Source organism: Salmo trutta, chromosome 19 (genome assembly GCF_901001165.1).
Source record: "Salmo trutta chromosome 19, fSalTru1.1, whole genome shotgun sequence".
In the NCBI taxonomy this organism is placed as follows: Eukaryota; Metazoa; Chordata; class Actinopteri; order Salmoniformes; family Salmonidae; genus Salmo; species Salmo trutta.
Window position 1 is genome coordinate 6886844 of NC_042975.1, and position 21141 is coordinate 6907984.

Here is a 21141-nt window from a genome sequence, read left to right on the forward strand (position 1 = left end):
GTGACCAAACACCTCTCCAAACTGTGGGTTTGAGTTAGATCTCTAACTGGTGTTGCTAAGTGACCAAACACCTCTCCAAACTGTGGGTTTGAGTTAGATCTCTAACTGGTGTTGCTAAGTGACCAAACACCTCTCCAAACTGTGGGTTTGAGTTAGATCTCTAACTGGTGTTGCTAAGTGACCAAACACCTCTCCAAACTGTGGGTTTGAGTTAGATCTCTAACTGGTGTTGCTAAGTGACCAAACACCTCTCCAAACTGTGGGTTTGAGTTAGATCTCTAACTGGTGTTGCTAAGTGACCAAACACCTCTCCAAACTGTGGGTTTGAGTTAGATCTCTAACTGGTGTTGCTAAGTGACCAAACACCTCTCCAAACTGTGGGTTTGAGTTAGATCTCTAACTGGTGTTGCTAAGTGACCAAATACCTAATTTCAATGCACTTTTATGACACTATATGGTGTTTTTTTTAGCTCTACTAGCTTTGCCAATGAGGAACTGAAGCAAGCACCCTTATACTATTTGCTTGTAACACAGCCCTGCGTCCGCACCATCATACAACTATTGGTGTTGTTTACGCAATCCAAAAACGTTCCATTATAAATCGCAATCTGGGTCAGCTGGGCATCATCTGAAAGCTTGTTCTATTGCAACATGGCTAGTTAAGTTATGCAAATTGATCTTACAGTGCATTCAAGTGCGTGTTCTGCGGCTAATGCTTGTCGCAATACGACATGCGTATGCTAATTCTGTTCAGGACAGGACAGGGTATAACACATGTCATCCTTGTAAACGTTGATACTGTAAATGACCTGCGTTTTAAAATATGGAAATGTAAAGTGCACATTTTGACTCATGGGTGTGTGTTTTGCTTGTATGATATCAAAGCGATATTTATTATACTCCTCAACGTCTCATCTTTCAGAACACCTGGACTCTCGATTTACAGCATTTCCCTCACTCAAGACAACAACAAACGTGCAAAAGTTGCCCAATTAGCGGGAGGGATGGGGTCATTTTCTTGTCGCGCTCAAGTTTAGAACGGCTGTCAGTTAAAACCCACACAGCGCTGTGAACCGGAGAACCTGAGCTGACGTCATTTATAGCATGTTACCGTACAGCCACCGGGTTCCAATTTAAGCGCTGATGAATGGCATAATCTGTCATTTTAAACCCGTATACAGGATGACAGGGGCTGTGTGTGGAAAGGGCTAAGATCCTAACTGTATACTTTGCTTGGTGGCCTTCCGAGCTGTATTTAATAATAATATTAATAGTAATAATAATAATAATACTAACAATAGTAATAATAATATTAATAGTAATACTAATAATAATATTAATAATACAAATCTTAATAGTAATATTAATAATAATAACAATATTAATAATTAAAATATTAACAATAATAATAATAATAGCAATAATAATAATAATAGTAATAATAATAATATTAATACTACAAATATTAATAGTAATATTAATACTAATAACAATATTAATAATTAAAATATTAATAGTAATAATAATAATAGTAACATTAATAATAATACTATTAATAACAATATGAATAATAAAAATAATAATAGTAATAATAATAATACTGTTATTAATAGTAACAATAACAATAATAGTAATAATAATGATATTAACAATAATAATAGTAATAATAATATTAACAGTAATAATAATAATAATAATATTATTAAAAGTAATAATAATAATAGTAATAATAATATTAACAGTAATAATAATAATAATATTAAAAGTAATAATAATAATAATAATAGTAATAATAATATTATTAAAAGTAATAATAATAATAGTAATAATAATATTATTAAAAGTAATAATAATAATAATATTATTAAAAGTAATAATAATAATAATAGTAATAATAATATTATTAAAAGTAATAATAATAATAATAGTAATAATAATATTATTAAAAGTAATAATAATAATAATAATAGTAATAATAATATTATTAAAAGTAATAATAATAATAATAATAATAGTAATAATAATATTATTAAAAGTAATAATAATAATAGTAATAATACTATTATTAATAGTACTACTAATAATAGTAATACTAATAATACTATTATTAATAGTAATAATAATAATAATAGTAATAATAATAATATTAATAACTGACAACAATAATAATAATAACAACAATAATAATAAATATCATTTAGCAGACACTTTTATCCAAAGCGACTATTTTTTTTTCTCGTATGGGTGGTACCAGGAATCCAAGAATGGAAGCCACCACCTGAGCTCCAGAGGACCAGTGACCTAAGGAGTATGTTGAATGTGTCAAGGTCCAACCGTGTGACACGTACGTGGAAATCCATACTGCTTCATCAGCTTCTTCTTGGACACCACCTTCATGGCCTGAGGGGGATGAGATTGGTCATATTAGTGAGCTAACACGCCATATCTTTCATTCTGGTCACTCACACACTATTAGTTGAATCACTAACAATAAAGAGAGACACACACACACCACACAGTACACTTCAGTGCAGAAAACTTCAAGTTCATTCAATCATTTTCATTCATTCATTTATCCATTCCTTCCATCCATCCATCCATCCATCCATCCATCCATCCATCCATCCATCCATCCATCCATCCATCCATGATTAAGGGAGAGAGACTGAATGGTCATGAGGGGTCATACTAGATACATACAAAACCCCGGTCTTTAGTGAGGACCACTGGCTACTATTCTGAACTTTTTTGTGGTGAGCTTTGAGGCGCCCAGAGGTGCTGAGGCATCACCTAAGTGGGCGTTACACAGTTGGAAGAGGAGAAGTTCAGTGGCTATAAGACTCAGGCTGGTTCCCAGACTTGTCCTCTACAAGATCATCAGCATCATCCTGTGACCACATCCCTCAGCTCAAGCCATGAACTGACCCGATCCATCTCCGAAGGATGCAGTATTTAAAGACTTGGCCTTTATTGGTTGACCCGTCATATTGCTTGTTTGTTTTGTTTGCTCTTGAAGAACTTTATATTTATTATTAGAAGGTGTAAAGAAGTCTTAAGCCTTACAGGATTCAATAAATGTCCTATACATTAGCTCGTCCCTCCAGGAATTTGTAGAGATTTTTAGTGACATCTGCGGGCAAAAATGCTTGATTTTCCTGAAACAATTTTGACATTTTGCATGGCGATATGCGATGATTTTGTTAAATTTGTCAGAAACAGAAAATGTTTCTTGACACGTGGCTTGATTGAACCATGTTATCTGGTAAATGTCTTGCGATTGGTTGAAATTGCGAGCACTCTTTCTCTACTGCGGTGATATGGGTCAATTTAATGCGAAAATATTGAGATGATTTAACTGTGTAATGCCGAAATAGTGCTGTGATTGGTCAAAATGTGCAATCTCAGAATCACGGAATCCTGGAGAAACTGATTAGTGTTAAGCACACCAGCGTTGCAGGTACACTCGCTGTCAAATTCATCATGTTTATTTGGAACCATAGTAAAGTGGATGACATAATAACATCTTTAACTTCCTGTATTTATCTCCATATTAATCAAAGAAAGCTTTCATAAATGTTTCCATTGTGTCGTTTCTTGTGCTAATGGCGTACTTAAGATTCCCAGCACCACTTTCTCTGTTTGCGGGTAAGAAATGACTATGGAAATGGACGGATGCACAGTGGACGATTGGTTCTGTTAGGAAAGGGTTGACTTCTGTTATTGACTAGTTTAAAGGCCCAATGCAGACATAAATATTGATTTATATATATTTCTACACTATGGGGTTGGAATAATACTGTGAAATTGTGAAAATTATGATAAAGCCCTTTTAGCGTAAGAGCTGTTGAAAAAGGCAGCCTGAAATTTCAGCCTGTTTTGGTGGGATGGAAATGGACACATCACCAGGCGATAAATTAGTTAATAGACCAATAAGAATGAGAGTTCCAAACCTCTCTGCCAATAACAGCTAGTTAGTTTTCAGTTTTCCCCTCCCCACATCAGACCACTCCCAGACAGTCCTAGAAGAATTCTTGCATGAGAAATTGCTCTTTGCTAAGAAATTATTTTTGTTTATTTTTTTACAATTTTAACTGAAAACAAATCACAGTAACGCACTTAATTGTTACCCCAAAATGATTTGATATTGAGATCAACACAGCTGCATTGAACCTTTAACTCAGGTATGGTAATGAGGACTCCAGAAAGCAAGCTGATGGTTCCGGTGTTGGAGTCTGCAGTTTGTTACCAAGGTGACCATACGTCCACATTGAAACTCATTAACTTGTTACCTACAGTCATGCTATTGAAGTTCACAAAGCTAAACTTCCTTCCCTCAGTAAAAATCCTAAACCGTGCAGCTCAGGATAGAATTAACAACATCCTGTGAATTCACAACTTCAGAGTCAAGTTCAGTGTCTCTCACACACACACACACACACACACACACACACACACACACACACACACACACACACACACACACACACACACACACACACACACACACACACACACACACACACACACCTCATTACCTTATTATTTATAGCACTAATTAGCTGTTAATTCTTTGCACCTGCGGAATACATTTATATTTCCATTGGCTAATGGATAGGACCCATCTGAAAGCATTACACAGTTTTTATTAACGACATCATTCATATTCTCCCTGTGTGTAACGTCCAGGACATCAGACGCTGTTCAGACACCATGATGAAGGACCATGGATGGTGCATATCTTATAGGAGATAGTTTGTATTTTATTCTATTTCTTCAGACAGTACCAACACCACCCGTCGTACTGCTAGTTATTTCCCTGCCTGTGTCAAAGATCGCTACATTAAAGCCTATTCATAGTGTAGTCTTCCATTGACGTCATAGGTCTCCCAGGGTCAGCTCGATGAGTTTAAAGAGGAGAAGGGCAAGATGACAGCAGTCTGTAAGTCATTGAGAGAGGACATCAGTTCTGTGTGTGAACCCATGATAACAATGACAGAGAAATCGGATTATCTCGAGGGACAATGAAGGCAGAATAACATGGTTGTGGATGGAATTGCAGAATCTCCACATGAGACCTGGACGGAGTCTGAGGACAAAGTGAGGGAAATGATCTCTGAGAAACTGAAGATGGACCACAGGAAGATTGAGGTGGAGCGCGCCCATAGGACTGGAAAACCCACCCCCGGCCCAGGTGATAGGCCCACAGGACTGGAAAACCCACCCCCGGCCCAGGTGATAGGCCCATGGAACTGGAAACCCCACCCCCGGCCCAGGTGATAGGCCCATAGAACTGGAAACCCCACCCCCGGCCCAGGTGATAGGCCCACAGGACTGGAAAACCCACCCCCGGCCCAGGTGATAGGCCCATAGAACTGGAAAACCCACCCCCGGCCCAGGTGATAGGCCCACAGGACTGGAAAACCCACCCCCGGCCCAGGTGATAGGCCCACAGAACTGGAAAACCCACCCCCGGCCCAGGTGATAGGCCCACAGGACTGGAAAACCCATCCCCGGCCCAGGTGATAGGCCCACAGAACTGGAAAACCCACCACCGGCCCAGGTGACAGGCCCAGGCCGATAGGGGTCAAGTTCCTGAGGTTCAAGGACAAGGTAGCTGTTCTGGAAAGAGCCAAGAACTTGAGAGGAATGTATATCTTCCTCAATGAGGACTATCCTGAAGCTGTGAGCCAGAAGAGGAAAGAACTGATCCCAGCCATGAAAGCTGCTAGAGTGCGTGGGGACATCGCTTACATCCGCTATGACAGGCTCATTGTCCTCTCATTGAGAGCCAAGCCTGTGGTTTCGTAGCTTCAACCCCCACAGCACACACATACACACACCAACTGATTAATGGACTGCTGAATGTATATTATTTTCTCTAGCTTTGTTTGCTCTTTTCAGTATTATGTCTATCTCTGATAAGCTACCCAGGAAAGGGCTGAAAATAGCCCATATTAATATATGTAGCCTTAGAAATAAGGTTCATGAAATCAATAACTAGCTAACATCAGATAACATTCATTTATTAGACATTTCTGTGACTCACTTAGATAATTCATTTGATACAGCAGTAGCAATACAAGGACATAACATCTATAGAAGAGACAGGAATGCTTATGGGAGAGGTGTTACTGTATATATGTCACGCCCTGACCATAGAGAGCCCTCGGGGTTCTCTATGGTGTTTTAGGTCAGGGCGTGATTAGGGGGGTTTCTAGGTATTATATTTCTATGTTGGTGTGTGTGTATGGTTCCCAATTAGAGGCAGCTGATAATCGTTACCTCTAATTGGGGATCATACTTAGTGTGTCCTTTTTCCCACCTGCTAGGTGGGATATTGTTTTGTATAAGTGCCTATGTGCGCTACGTATTTCACGATCGTTATATCTTTGTTGTTTTGGAAGTTTCACTATCATTAAAATGTGGAACTCCACTCACGCTGCGCCTTGGTCCAATTATTCATACGACGGTTGTGACAATATATTCAGAGCCATATCCCTGTAATGCTTAGAGAAGATCTTATGTCAAGTGTTACTGAAGTGTTGTGGTTGCAGATTCACTTGGCACATCTCAAGCCTTTTCTCTTGGGGTGTTGCTATAGGCCACCAAGTTCTAACAGTCAGTATCTAAATAATATGTGTGAAATGCTGGATAGTGTATGTGATGTAAACAGAGAGGTCTACTTTCTTGGGGACCTGAATATTGACTGGCTTTCATCAAGCTGTCCACTCAAGAGGAAGCTTCTCACTGTAACCAGTGCCTGTAATCTGGTTCAGGTTATTAATCAACCTACCAGGGTGTTTACAAACACTACAGGAACAAGACCAGCCACATGTATTGATCACATTTTTACCAATGCTGTAGAACTTTGTTCTAAAGCTGTATCCGTACCCATTGGATGCAGTGACCACAATACAGTGGCTATATCCAGGAAAGCCAAAGTTCCAACAGCTGGGCCTAAAATAGTGTATAAGAGATCATACAAAATATTTTGCTGTGACTCTTATGTGGATGATGTTAAAAATATTAGTTGGTCTGATGTGATTAATAGGGAGCACCCAGACGCTGCCCTTGATGAATTTATGAAATTGTTTCTTCCAATTATTGATCAACATACACCTGTTAAGAAACAGACTGTTAGAACTGTTAAGGCTCCATGGATTGATGAGGAATTGAAAAACTGTATGGTTGAAAAGATGGGTCAAAAGGAGTGGCTAATAAGTCTGGCTGCACATCTGACTGGTTGACTTACTGCAAATTGAGAAATTATGTGACTTAACTCAACAATAAGAAGAAGAAGCTGTATTATGAAGCCAAGATCAATTATATAAAGAATGAGGAAAAAAACTTGAGTACTTTAAATAAAATTATGGGCTTAATGACAAATTCCACTCCATCATTCATCGAAACAGATGGCATATTCATCACAAAACCATTTGATGTTGCCAATTATTTGAATGATTACTTCATTGGCAAAGTCAGCAAACTTGGCAGGAAATGCCAACAACGAACAGTGAGCCATCGTACTCATGCATAAAAAAACAAATAATGAAAGAAAAGCATTGCAAGTTTGAATTTTGTAAAGTTAGTGTGACAGAGGTGGATTGTTTTTGTTTGTTATCGATCAATAATGACAAACCTAGACGGAAAGCTACTGAGGATGGTAGCTGACTCTATAGCCGCTCCAATCTGTCATATCTTGAATCTGAGCCTAGAGGAAAGTCTTTGTCCTCAGGCCTGGAGGGAAGCCAAAGTCATTCCGCTACCCAAGAGGGGTAAAGCGGCCTTTACTGTTTCTAACAGCAGACCAATCAGCTTGCTGCCAGCTCTTAACAAACTGTTGGAAAAAATGTTGCTTAAGCAAATACAATGCTATTCTCTGTAAACAAATGAACAACAGACTTTCCGCATGCTTTTAGAGAAGGGCACTCAACATGTACTGCACTGACACAAATGACTGATGATTGGTTGAAATCAATTGATATTAAGAAGATTGTAGGAGCTGTACTGTTAGATTTCAGAGCAGCCTTTGATATTATTGACCATAACTTGTTGTTGAGAAAATGCACACTACCGGTCAAAAGTTTTAGAACACCTACTCATTCAAGGGTTTTTCTTTATTTTTACTATTTTCTACATTGTATAATAATAGTGCAGGCATCAAAACGATGAAATAACACATATGGAATCCTGTAGTAACCAAAAAAGTGTAAAACAAATGAAAATATATTTTATATTTGAGATTCTTCAAATAGCCACCCTTTGCCTTGATGACAGCCTTGCACACTCTTGGCATTCTCTCAACCAGCACAGAAAAAAAAAAAGTATGAAATTGTATGAAATGTATGCATTCACTACTGTAAGTCGCTCTGGATAAGAGCGTCTGCTAAATGACTAAAATGTAATGTAAATGTAACCAGCTTCATGATGTATTCACCTGGAAAGCATTTCAATTAACAGGTGTGCCTTCTTAAAAATTCATTTGTGGAATTTCTTTCCTTCTTAATGCGTTTGAGCCAATCAGTTGTGTTGTGACAAGGTAGGGGTGGTATACAGAAAATAGCCCTATTTGGTGAAATACAAAGACCATATTATGGCAACAGCAGCTCAAATAAGCAAAGAGAAACAACAGTCCATCATTACCTTAAGACATGAAGGTCAGTCAATACGGAAAATTTCTTTAAGTGCAGTCGCAAAAACCATCAAGTGCTATGATGAAACTAGTTCTCATGAGGACAACCACAGGAAAGGAAGAACCAGAGTTACCTGCTGCAGAGGATAAGTTCATTAGAGTTACCAGCCTCAGAAATTGCAGCCCAAATAAATGCTTCACAGAGTTCAAGTAACAGACACATCTCAACATCAACTGTTCAGAGGAGACTGAGTCAATCAGGCCTTCATGGTCGAATTGCTGCATAGAAACCACTACTAAAGGAAACCAATAATAAGAAGAGACTTGCTTGGGCCAAGAAACACGAGCAATGGACATTAGACCAGTGGAAATCTGTCCTTTGGTTTGATGAGTCCAAATTGGAGATTTTTGGTTCCAACACCATTCTCAACGTCAACAGTGAAGAGGCGACTCCGGATGCTGGCCTTCTAGGCAGAGTTGCAAAGAAAAAGCCATATCTCAGACTGCCCAATAAAAAGAAAAGATTAAGATGGGCAAAAGAACACAGACACTGGACAGAGGAACTCTGCCTAGAAGGCCAGCATCCCGGAGTCGCCTCTTCACTGTTGACGTTGAGACTGATGTTTTACAGGTACTATTTAATGAAGCTGCCAGTTGAGGACTTGTGAGACGTCTGTTTCTCAAACTAGAAACTCTAATGCACTTGTCCTCTTGCTCAGTTGTGCACCCGGGCCTCCCACTCCTCTTTCTAGTGTGGTTAGAGACAGTATGCTCTGTTCTGTGAATGGAGTAGTACACAGCGTTGTACGAGGTCTTCAGGTTCTTGACAATTTCTCGCATGGAATAGCCTTCATTTCTCAGAACAAGAATAGACTGACGAGTTTCAGAAGAAAGTTATTTGTTTCTGGACAGTTTGAGCCTGTAATCGAACCCACAAATGCTGATGCTCCAGGTACTCAACTAGTCTAAAGAAGGCCAGTTTTATTGCTTCTTTAATCGTACACAGTTTTCAGCTGTGCTAACATAGTTGCAAAAGGGTTTTCTAATGATCAATTAGCCTTTTAAAATAATAAACTTGGATCAGCTAACACAACGTGACATTGGAATACAGGAGGGATGGTTGCTGATAATGGGCCTCTGTACGCCTATGTAGATATTCCATAACAATCTATCTAGAATAGTCATTTACAACATTAAAAATGTCTACACTGTATTTCTGATCAATTTGATGTTATTTTAATGGACAAAAATGTGTTTTTCATACAAAAACAAGGACATTTCTAAGTGACCCCAAACTTTTGAATGTTAGTGTATGTGGGAACTCCTTCAAGACTGTTGGAAAAGCATTACAGGTGAAGCTGATTGAGAGAATACTTTGTCATCAAGGCAAAGTATGGCTACTTTGAAGAATCTCAAATCTAAAATATATTTAGCTTTGTTTAACACTTTTTTGGTTAACACGTGATTCCATGTGTGTCATTTCATAGTTTGATGTCTTCACTACTATTCTACAATGTAGAAAATAATAAAAAATTAAGAAAAACCCTTGAATGAGTAGGTGATCTAAAACTTTTGACCGGTAGTGTATGTGTTATAGCTTTTCAACATCTGCCATATCGTGGATTCAGAGCTATCTATGTAAAACATGTCAAATGTGGTGTACCACAGGGCAGTTCTCTAAGCCCTCTACTCTTTTCTATTTTTACTAATGACCTGACACTGGCTTTAAACAACACCTGTGTGTCCATGTATGCTGATTATTCAACCCTGTACGTGTCAGCAACCACATTTAGTGAAATCACTGAAACCTTTAACAAAGAATTGCAGTCTGTTTTGGAATGGGTGGCCAGTAATAAACTGGTTGTGTAGATCTCTAAAACGAAGAGCATTGTATTTGGTACAAATGATTCCCTACACTCTAGACCTCACCTGAATCTGGTAATGAAAGGTGTGGCTGTTGAATAAGTTCAGGATAGCTTTACAGACAATTCCTTCGACCTCATGGCTTGGTTTTTGCTCTGACATGCGATGTCAACTGTGGGACCTGATATAGACAAGTGTGTGCCTTTCCAAATCATGTCCAATCAACTGAATTTACCATAAGTGGGCTCCAATCAAGTTGTAGAAACATCTCAAGGATGATCAATTGAAACTCAGAGCTCAATTTCGAGTTTCATAGCGAAATCTGTTTCCGCTTTGTCATTATGAGGTATTGAGTGTAGATTGATGAAAAATATATATTTGATCAATTTTAGAATAAGGCTGTAACGTAACAAAATGTAGAAGGGGTCTGAATACTTTCTGAATGCACTGTTAATGTTTTCTCTGAAGCGCTAAAAGACCTGGGGTCCTCCTGATGGACTATCTCAACAGATAAAAGACCTGGGGTCCTCCTGATGGACTATCTCAACAGATAAAAGTAATATTCCTAAAGGGAACAAACTGCTAAGAGCCAAGCAGAATCTCCATTCTACACCAAATATATATATATTTTTCTTGCGTTCAAGGACGATTTGCATTGCTGATGAGTTGAGAAGCTTCGGTTTGTCAGAGCAGAGCCAGGGAAGACAGGGAAGACAAAGAGAAGAGAAAGTCATGAATATTTAAAAGGTGTGTCAGGGGAAAGCTACGCAGACAAAACTGTGTGTGTGTGTGTGTGTGTGTGTGTGTGTGTGTGTGTGTGTGTGTGTGTGTGTGTGTGTGAGTGTGTTGTGCATGTGTCTGTGTCAAAACTGCTGTTTGTAAAACACCAGCAGACAGGGAGCGTACTACTACTACTACTACTGCTACTACACTACTACTGCTACTATTGCTACTACTACACTACTACTACTACTACTACTACTACTACTACTACTACTACTACTACTACTGCTACTACACTACTACTGCTACTACTGCTACTATTGCTACTACTACACTACTACTACAACTACTACTACTGCTACTACTACTATTGCTACTACTACACTACTACTACTACTACTGCTACTATTGCTACTACTACACTACTACTACTACTACTATTGCTACTACTACACTACTACTACTACTACTGCTACTGCTACTACTACTACTGCTACTACTACTATTGCTACTGCTACTACTACTATTGCTACTACTACTACTACTACTGCTGATACTACTACTATTGCTACTGCTACTACTACTATAGCTATTACTACTACTACTACTACTGCTACTACTACTACTACTACTACTACTACTAGTGCTACTACTACTACTACTACTACTACCAGTGCTACTACTACACTACTACTACTACTACACTACTACTACTGCTGCTACTACTACTACTGCTACTTGTCACGCCCTGACCATAGAGAGCCCTTGGTTCTCTATGGTGTTGAGGTCAGAGCCTGACTAGGGGGGTGTTCTAGTCATTCTATTTCTATGTTGGTGAGTTGTATGGTTCCCAATTAGAGGCAGCTGGTAATCGTTGCCTCTAATTGGGGATCATATTTAGGAAGCCCTTTCTCCCACTTGCTTTGTGGGATATTGTTTTGTGTATGTGCTTGTTGCACCAGTTAGGGCACGTTTCGTTGTTTGTTTATTGTTTTGTGGAAGTTTCACTGTTTATTAAAGTATGTGGAACTAAAATCACGCTGCACCTTGGTCCGTCTTTCCACACGAACGTGACACTACTACTACACTACTACTACTGCTACTATTGCTACTACTACACTACTACTACTGCTACTGCTACTATTGCTACTACTACACTACTACTACTACTACTGCTACTACTACTATTGCTACTACTACTGCTGATACTAATACTATTGTTACTGCTACTACTACTACTACTACTGCTAATACTACTACACTACTACTGCTGCTACTACTACACTACTACTACTACACTACTGCTGCTACTACTACTAGTGCTACTACTACTAGTGCTACTCCTACTAGTGCTACTACTACTACTGCTACTACTACTACTACTACTGCTAATACTACTACACTACTACTGCTGCTACTACTACACTACTACTACTACACTACTGCTGCTACTACTACTAGTGCTACTACTACTAGTGCTACTCCTACTAGTGCTACTACTACTACTACTACTACAGCTACTACTACTACAACTACTTCTACTACTAGTGCTACTACTACTACTACTACTACTACTACTACTACTACTAGTGCTACTACTACTACTACTACCACTACTACTACTACTAGTGCTACTACTACTACTACTACTACTACTACTACTACACTACTACTGCTGCTACTACTACACTACTACTACTACACTACTGCTGCTACTACTACTAGTGCTACTACTACTAGTGCCACTACTACTACTACTAGTGCTACTACTACTAGTGCTACTACTACTAGTGCTACTACTACTACTACTACTACTACTAGTGCTACTACTACTACAACTAATTCTACTACTAGTGCTACTACTACTACTACTACTACTAGTGCTACTACTACTACTACTAGTGCTACTACTACTACTACTACTGCTACTACTACTAGTGCTACTACTACTACAACTACTACTACAACTACTACTAGTGCTACTACTACTAGTGCTACTACTACTACTACTACTACTACTACTATTGCTACTACTACTACTACTACTACTACTACTACTACTGCTACTACTACTAGTGCTACTACTACTACTAGTGCTACTACTACTACTAGTGCTACTACTACTACTACTACTGCTACTACTACTAGTGCTACTACTACTAGTAGTGCTACTACTACTACTAGTGCTACTACTACTACTACTACTACTACTACAACTACTACTACAACTACTACTAGTGCTACTACTACTAGTGCTACTACTACTACTACTACTACTACTACTACTGCTACTACTACTACTACTACTGCTACTACTACTAGTGCTACTACTACTACTAGTGCTACTACTACTACTACTACTACTACTACTACTACTACTGCTACTACTACTAGTGCTACTACTACTACTACTGCTACTACTACTACTACTACTACTACTACTACTACTACTGCTACTACTACTAGTGCTACTACTACTACTAGTGCTACTACTACTACTAGTGCTACTACTACTACTACTACTACTACTACTACTACTACTACTACTGCTACTACTACTAGTGCTGCTACTACTACTACTAGTGCTAGTACTACTACTAGTGCTACTACTACTAGTGCTACTACTACTACTACTGCTACTACTACTACTACTGCTACTACTACTAGTGCTACTACTACTACTAGTGCTACTACTACTACTAGTGCTACTGCTACTTCTAGTGCTACTGCTACTACTACTACTACTACTACTACTACTGCTACTACTACTACTACTACTACTACTGCTACTACTACTAGTGCTACTACTACTACTAGTGCTACTACTACTACTACTACTACTACTACTACTGCTACTACTACTAGTGCTACTACTACTACTACTAGTGCTACTACTACTACTAGTGCTACTACTACTACTACTACTACTACTACTACTACTGCTACTACTAATAGTGCTACTACTACAACTACTACTACAACTACTACTAGTGCTACTACTACTAGTGCTACTACTACTACTACTGCTACTACTACTACTACTACTACTACTACTACTACTACTGCTACTACTACTTGTGCTACTACTACTACTAGTGCTACTACTACTACTAGTGCTACTACTACTACTACTACTACTACTACTACTACTACTGCTACTACTACTAGTGCTACTACTACTACTAGTGCTACTACTACTACTAGTGCTACTACTACTAGTGCTACTACTACTACTACTGCTACTACTACTACTACTGCTACTACTACTAGTGCTTCTACTACTAGTGCTACTACTACTACTACTACTGATACTACTGCTACTACTACTACTACTACTACTAGTGCTACTACTACTACTAGTGCTACTACTACTAGTGCTACTACTACTACTGATACTACTGCTACTACTACTGCTACTACTACTACTACTACTACTACTACTAGTGCTACTACTACTACACTACTACTACTACTGGTGCTACTACTACTACTACTACTACTACTACTACTACTACTACTACTACTACTACTACTACTACTGGTGCTACTACTACTACTACTACTACTACTACTACTACTACTACTACTACTACTGCTACTACTACTACTACTACTACTACTACTGCTGCTACTACTACTACTACTACTACTACTACTACAACAACAACAACAGTGCCAGGGAGAGTACAGTGCAGTTAAGTTTGATTACAAATGCATGGCGAGATAGCAAACCGCTGCTTCATTCCCATTGGTTTAAATAACGCTGACAGTAAATACACTGACATACTACCACAGTAGGGTTTCCAGACCTGCTGTTATTTTTATTGAGGAGAAAATGTACTTACTATGACTGTAATATTTGGTGTCTCGCCTAGCTATCTTAAGCTGTAAGTCGCTCTGGGTAAGAGTGTCTCCGACTAAAATGTAAAAAATGTATTTCGTTGAATGCATTGACTGTTTGCCACTCTGGATAAGAGTGTAAACTTGCTAAATAACTTAATTTACATTTTAAACGATACAAGGTAACCACCTCTGTTTCCAGTGGTCTAGTGTACAGCTGACAGTGCAGCTGAAACCATGCGAATCGCTCTCTGCAGCATCCTCACATCCTTATTCATGTCCCTTTTATCCTCCATTCATGACTACAGACACGTTGAGGACAGATAGCAGCGGTTGGAAGTCATTAGGAGTCCTTCACAGTGTGTTACGGTGTGTATCCACCACTCCAGAGTCAAGGAAAAGACACTGTCCCTCTCAGCCCAGTGGTCAGGGAGCTGTGTGTATGCCCTCCCCAACACAGAACCATTTCCCATGAGCATTAGCAGTATGACATTAGAAGAGAGCGAGAGACTGCAGGTTGGGTTGATGATGGACTATGAATGTTGGGTGCTTGTCTATCTGTCTGTATCTACCTGTCTATACTGTATGTCCGTCCGTCTGCTACTGTTTATAATGATACAGCTCCTCCAACCCTTCTACTGCTACTGTTTATAGTGTTACAGCTCCTCCAACCCTTCTACTGCTACTGTTTATAGTGTTACAGCTCCTCCAACCCTTCCACTGCTACTGTTTATAGTGTTACAGCTCCTCCAACCCTTCTACTGCTGCTGTTTATAGTGTTACAGCTCCTCCAACCCTTCCACTGCTACTGTTTATAGTGTTACAGCTCCTCCAACCCTTCTACTGCTACTGTTTATAGTGATACAGCTCCTCCAACCCTTCCACTGCTACTGTTTATAATGATACAGCTCCTCCAACCCTTCTACTGCTACTGTTTATAGTGTTACAGCTCCTCCAACCCTTCCACTGCTACTGTTTATAATGTTACAGCTCCTCCAACCCTTCTACTGCTACTGTTTATAATGATACAGCTCCTCCAACCCTTCCACTGCTACTGTTTATAATGATACAGCTCCTCCAACCCTTCTACTGCTACTGTTTATAGTGATACAGCTCCTCCAACCCTTCCACTGCTACTGTTTATAGTGTTACAGCTCCTCCAACCCTTCCACTGCTACTGTTTATAGTGTTACAGCTCCTCCAACCCTTCTACTGCTACTGTTTATAGTGTTACAGCTCCTCCAACCCTTCCACTGCTACTGTTTATAGTGTTACAGCTCCTCCAACCCTTCCACTGCTACTGTTTATAGTGTTACAGCTCCTCCAACCCTTCCACTGCTACTGTTTATAGTGTTACAGCTCCTCCAACCCTTCTACTGCTACTGTTTATAGTGTTACAGCTCCTCCAACCCTTCCACTGCTACTGTTTATAGTGATACAGCTCCTCCAACCCTTCTACTGCTACTGTTTATAGTGATACAGCTCCTCCAACCCTTCTACTGCTACTGTTTATAGTGTTACAGCTCCTCCAACCCTTCCACTGCTACTGTTTATAGTGTTACAGCTCCTCCAACCCTTCTACTGCTACTGTTTATAGTGTTACAGCTCCTCCAACCCTTCCACTGCTACTGTTTATAGTGTTACAGCTCCTCCAACCCTTCTACTGCTACTGTTTATAGTGTTACAGCTCCTCCAACCCTTCTACTGCTACTGTTTATAATGATACAGCTCCTCCAACCCTTCCACTGCTACTGTTTATAGTGTTACAGCTCCTCCAACCCTTCTACTGCTGCTGTTTATAGTGTTACAGCTCCTCCAACCCTTCCACTGCTACTGTTTATAGTGTTACAGCTCCTCCAACCCTTCTACTGCTACTGTTTATAGTGATAGAGCTCCTCCAACCCTTCTACTGCTACTGTTTATAGTGTTACAGCTCCTCCAACCCTTCCACTGCTACTGTTTATAGTGTTACAGCTCCTCCAACCCTTCTACTGCTACTGTTTATAGTGTTACAGCTCCTCCAACCCTTCTACTGCTACTGTTTATAGTGTTACAGCTCCTCCAACCCTTCCACTGCTACTGTTTATAGTGTTACAGCTCCTCCAACCCTTCTACTGCTACTGTTTATAGTGTTACAGCTCCTCCAACCCTTCCACTGCTACTGTTTATAGTGTTACAGCTCCTCCAACCCTTCCACTGCTACTGTTTATAGTGTTACAGCTCCTCCAACCCTTCCACTGCTACTGTTTATAGTGTTACAGCTCCTCCAACCCTTCTACTGCTACTGTTTATAGTGTTACAGCTCCTCCAACCCTTCTACTGCTACTGTTTATAGTGATACAGCTCCTCCAACCCTTCCACTGCTACTGTTTATAGTGTTACAGCTCCTCCAACCCTTCCACTGCTACTGTTTATAGTGATACAGCTCCTCCAACCCTTCTACTGCTACTGTTTATAGTGTTACAGCTCCTCCAACCCTTCCACTGCTACTGTTTATAGTGTTACAGCTCCTCCAACACTTCTACTGCTACTGTTTATAGTGTTACAGCTCCTCCAACCCTTCCACTGCTACTGTTTATAGTGTTACAGCTCCTCCAACCCTTCTACTGCTACTGTTTATAGTGTTACAGCTCCTCCAACCCTTCTACTGCTACTGTTTATAATGATACAGCTCCTCCAACCCTTCCACTGCTACTGTTTATAATGATACAGCTCCTCCAACCCTTCTACTGCTACTGTTTATAGTGTTACAGCTCCTCCAACCCTTCCACTGCTACTGTTTATAGTGTTACAGCTCCTCCAACCCTTCCACTGCTACTGTTTATAGTGTTACAGCTCCTCCAACCCTTCTACTGCTACTGTTTATAGTGATAGAGCTCCTCCAACCCTTCTACTGCTACTGTTTATAGTGTTACAGCTCCTCCAACCCTTCCACTGCTACTGTTTATAGTGTTACAGCTCCTCCAACCCTTCTACTGCTACTGTTTATAGTGTTACAGCTCCTCCAACCCTTCTACTGCTACTGTTTATAGTGTTACAGCTCCTCCAACCCTTCCACTGCTACTGTTTATAGTGTTACAGCTCCTCCAACCCTTCTACTGCTACTGTTTATAGTGTTACAGCTCCTCCAACCCTTCCACTGCTACTGTTTATAGTGTTACAGCTCCTCCAACCCTTCCACTGCTACTGTTTATAGTGTTACAGCTCCTCCAACCCTTCTACTGCTACTGTTTATAGCGTTACAGCTCCTCCAACCCTTCTACTGCTACTGTTTATAGTGATACAGCTCCTCCAACCCTTCCACTGCTACTGTTTATAGTGTTACAGCTCCTCCAACCCTTCTACTGCTACTGTTTATAGTGTTACAGCTCCTCCAACCCTTCTACTGCTACTGTTTATAGTGTTACAGCTCCTCCAACCCTTCCACTGCTACTGTTTATAGTGTTACAGCTCCTCCAACCCTTCTACTGCTACTGTTTATAGCGTTACAGCTCCTCCAACCCTTCTACTGCTACTGTTTATAGTGTTACAGCTCCTCCAACCTTTCTACTGCTACTGTTTATAGTGTTACAGCTCCTCCAACCCTTCCACTGCTACTGTTTATAGTGTTACAGCTCCTCCAACCCTTCTACTGCTACTGTTTATAGTGTTACAGCTCCTCCAACCCTTCTACTGCTGCTGTTTATAGTGATACAGCTCCTCCAACCCTTCTACTGCTGCTGTTTATAGTGTTACAGCTCCTCCAACCCTTCTACTGCTACTGTTTATAGTGTTACAGCTCCTCCAACCCTTCTACTGCTACTGTTTATAGTGTTACAGCTCCTCCAACCCTTCTACTGCTACTGTTTATAGTGTTACAGCTCCTCCAACCCTTCTACTGCTACTGTTTATAGTGTTACAGCTCCTCCAACCCTTCCACTGCTACTGTTTATAGTGATACAGCTCCTCCAACCCTTCTACTGCTGCTGTTTATAGTGTTACAGCTCCTCCAACCCTTCTACTGCTACTGTTTATAGTGTTACAGCTCCTCCAACCCTTCTACTGCTACTGTTTATAGTGTTACAGCTCCTCCAACCCTTCCACTGCTACTGTTTATAGTGTTACAGCTCCTCCAACCCTTCTACTGCTACTGTTTATAGTGTTACAGCTCCTCCAACCCTTCTACTGCTACTGTTTATAGTGTTACAGCTCCTCCAACCCTTCTACTGCTACTGTTTATAGTGTTACAGCTCCTCCAACCCTTCTACTGCTACTGTTTATAGTGTTACAGCTCCTCCAACCCTTCTACTGCTACTGTTTATAGTGTTACAGCTCCTCCAACCCTTCTACTGCTACTGTTTATAGTGTTACAGCTCCTCCAACCCTTCTACTGCTACTGTTTATAGTGTTACAGCTCCTCCAACCCTTCTACTGCTACTGTTTATAGTGATAGAGCTCCTCCAACCCTTCTACTGCTACTGTTTATAGTGTTACAGCTCCTCCAACCCTTCTACTGCTACTGTTTATAGTGTTACAGCTCCTCCAACCCTTCTACTGCTACTGTTTATAGTGTTACAGCTCCTCCAACCCTTCTACTGCTACTGTTTATAGTGTTACAGCTCCTCCAACCCTTCTACTGCTACTGTTTATAGTGTTACAGCTCCTCCAACCCTTCTACTGCTACTGTTTATAGTGTTACAGCTCCTCCAACCCTTCTACTGCTACTGTTTATAGTGTTACAGCTCCTCCAACCCTTCTACTGCTACTGTTTATAATGATACAGCTCCTCCAACCCTTCCACTGCTACTGTTTATAGTGTTACAGCTCCTCCAACCCTTCCACTGCTACTGTTTATAGTGTTACAGCTCCTCCAACCCTTCCACTGCTACTGTTTATAGTGATACAGCTCCTCCAACACTCAACCCTGCAACACCATGGTTGAGGTTTCGAATCCCACGGGGATCATGACAATTTTTAAAAGTCTGAAAATGTATGACCTCACTACCGTAAGTCTCTCTGGATAGGAACGTCTGCTAAATGACTAAAATGTATGACCTCACTACTGTAAGTCTCTCTGTAAGTCTCTCAAATGTCAATTCAAATGTTGAGGGGCGTTTTAGTTCCTGTTTCTGAGAGCGTCAGAGAGTCAGTGTCTGTCTGCTAATAATTAGCTTCTTCATTTCACGCTTGGGTTCTGAAAGACACTCATGGGGGGGATGGCCACTGAAAGTTGACTAGCGACAACCGAGACCTTTAGGACACCAACCATGAGAACCTACTAAATTTACCCAAACAAAATGAAAACCCACACCAAACTTAAAGACAGGAAGTAAATCAGAAAGTGGAGAAAAACTAAAAACAGGGGAGTGTGCTCACAACAAACAGAAAAATAACTTCCATCTCACAACATGATCAACTTAAACGCGTCGAAAGCGCAGAGACCCATCGGCCTTAGGTATTAATATACAGGGCGAACTCCACGGACTGTTGCCATGTTGTGCTCAAGCATGAACTCAACCTCAACTTAACGTCCACGGCTTTATTTTATTAGCCTGTGTGTTAATGCAACTTTCAAAAATGATTCCACCAATCTGATAACCCCTCAGAGACAGAAACTCTACCACAAAAGTATATTTTCAACCCTCAAAAGATCTGGGTACAGCAGAGCTTCAGAGGAAGTGATTAGAACGACTACCATCCTCATGGAAAACAGTCACTTCGGCTGACACAGAGAACAAAATCACAACAACAAAATCACAAAATAATCTGTTACAAAATCTGTTACAGGGAAGCCTTTCTTGTTGTCCAGCATCTTTACCATTAGAAGGTTACTGGTACTCTGTGTGTGGATGTATAACAGAGCTCCCACCTTGAGCTCTCACTGTGGACACAGATTCACAGATCCAATCAAAAGAGTTTGGAGCCAAGTCTGAATGCCTGGAAATATAATGAAATCCTCTGCCTACCTCTTCCTCATGTTACATTACATTTGAGTCATTTAGCTCTTCTCCACAGCGAATTCCAGTTGTGATGTCATACCTCCTCTCCATAATTTTCTCATCCATCACTCCTTGTTTTTATCCAGGAGAAAACCTCAATCTCTC

At 40.1% G+C, this 21141-nt stretch overlaps 1 protein-coding gene across 2 annotated transcripts in view; it reads right to left on the reverse strand.

Annotated features, from left to right (window-relative positions):
- LOC115153909 (calcium/calmodulin-dependent protein kinase kinase 1) overlaps positions 1 to 21141 on the reverse strand; it is a 109115-nt gene that overhangs the window by 52238 nt on the left and 35736 nt on the right. For both annotated transcript variants that reach the window (XM_029699574.1, XM_029699573.1), the window contains exon 5: positions 2349 to 2400. In XM_029699574.1, the coding sequence (XP_029555434.1) occupies positions 2349 to 2400 (52 nt within the window). The remainder of the gene's footprint in view (positions 1 to 2348; positions 2401 to 21141) is intronic.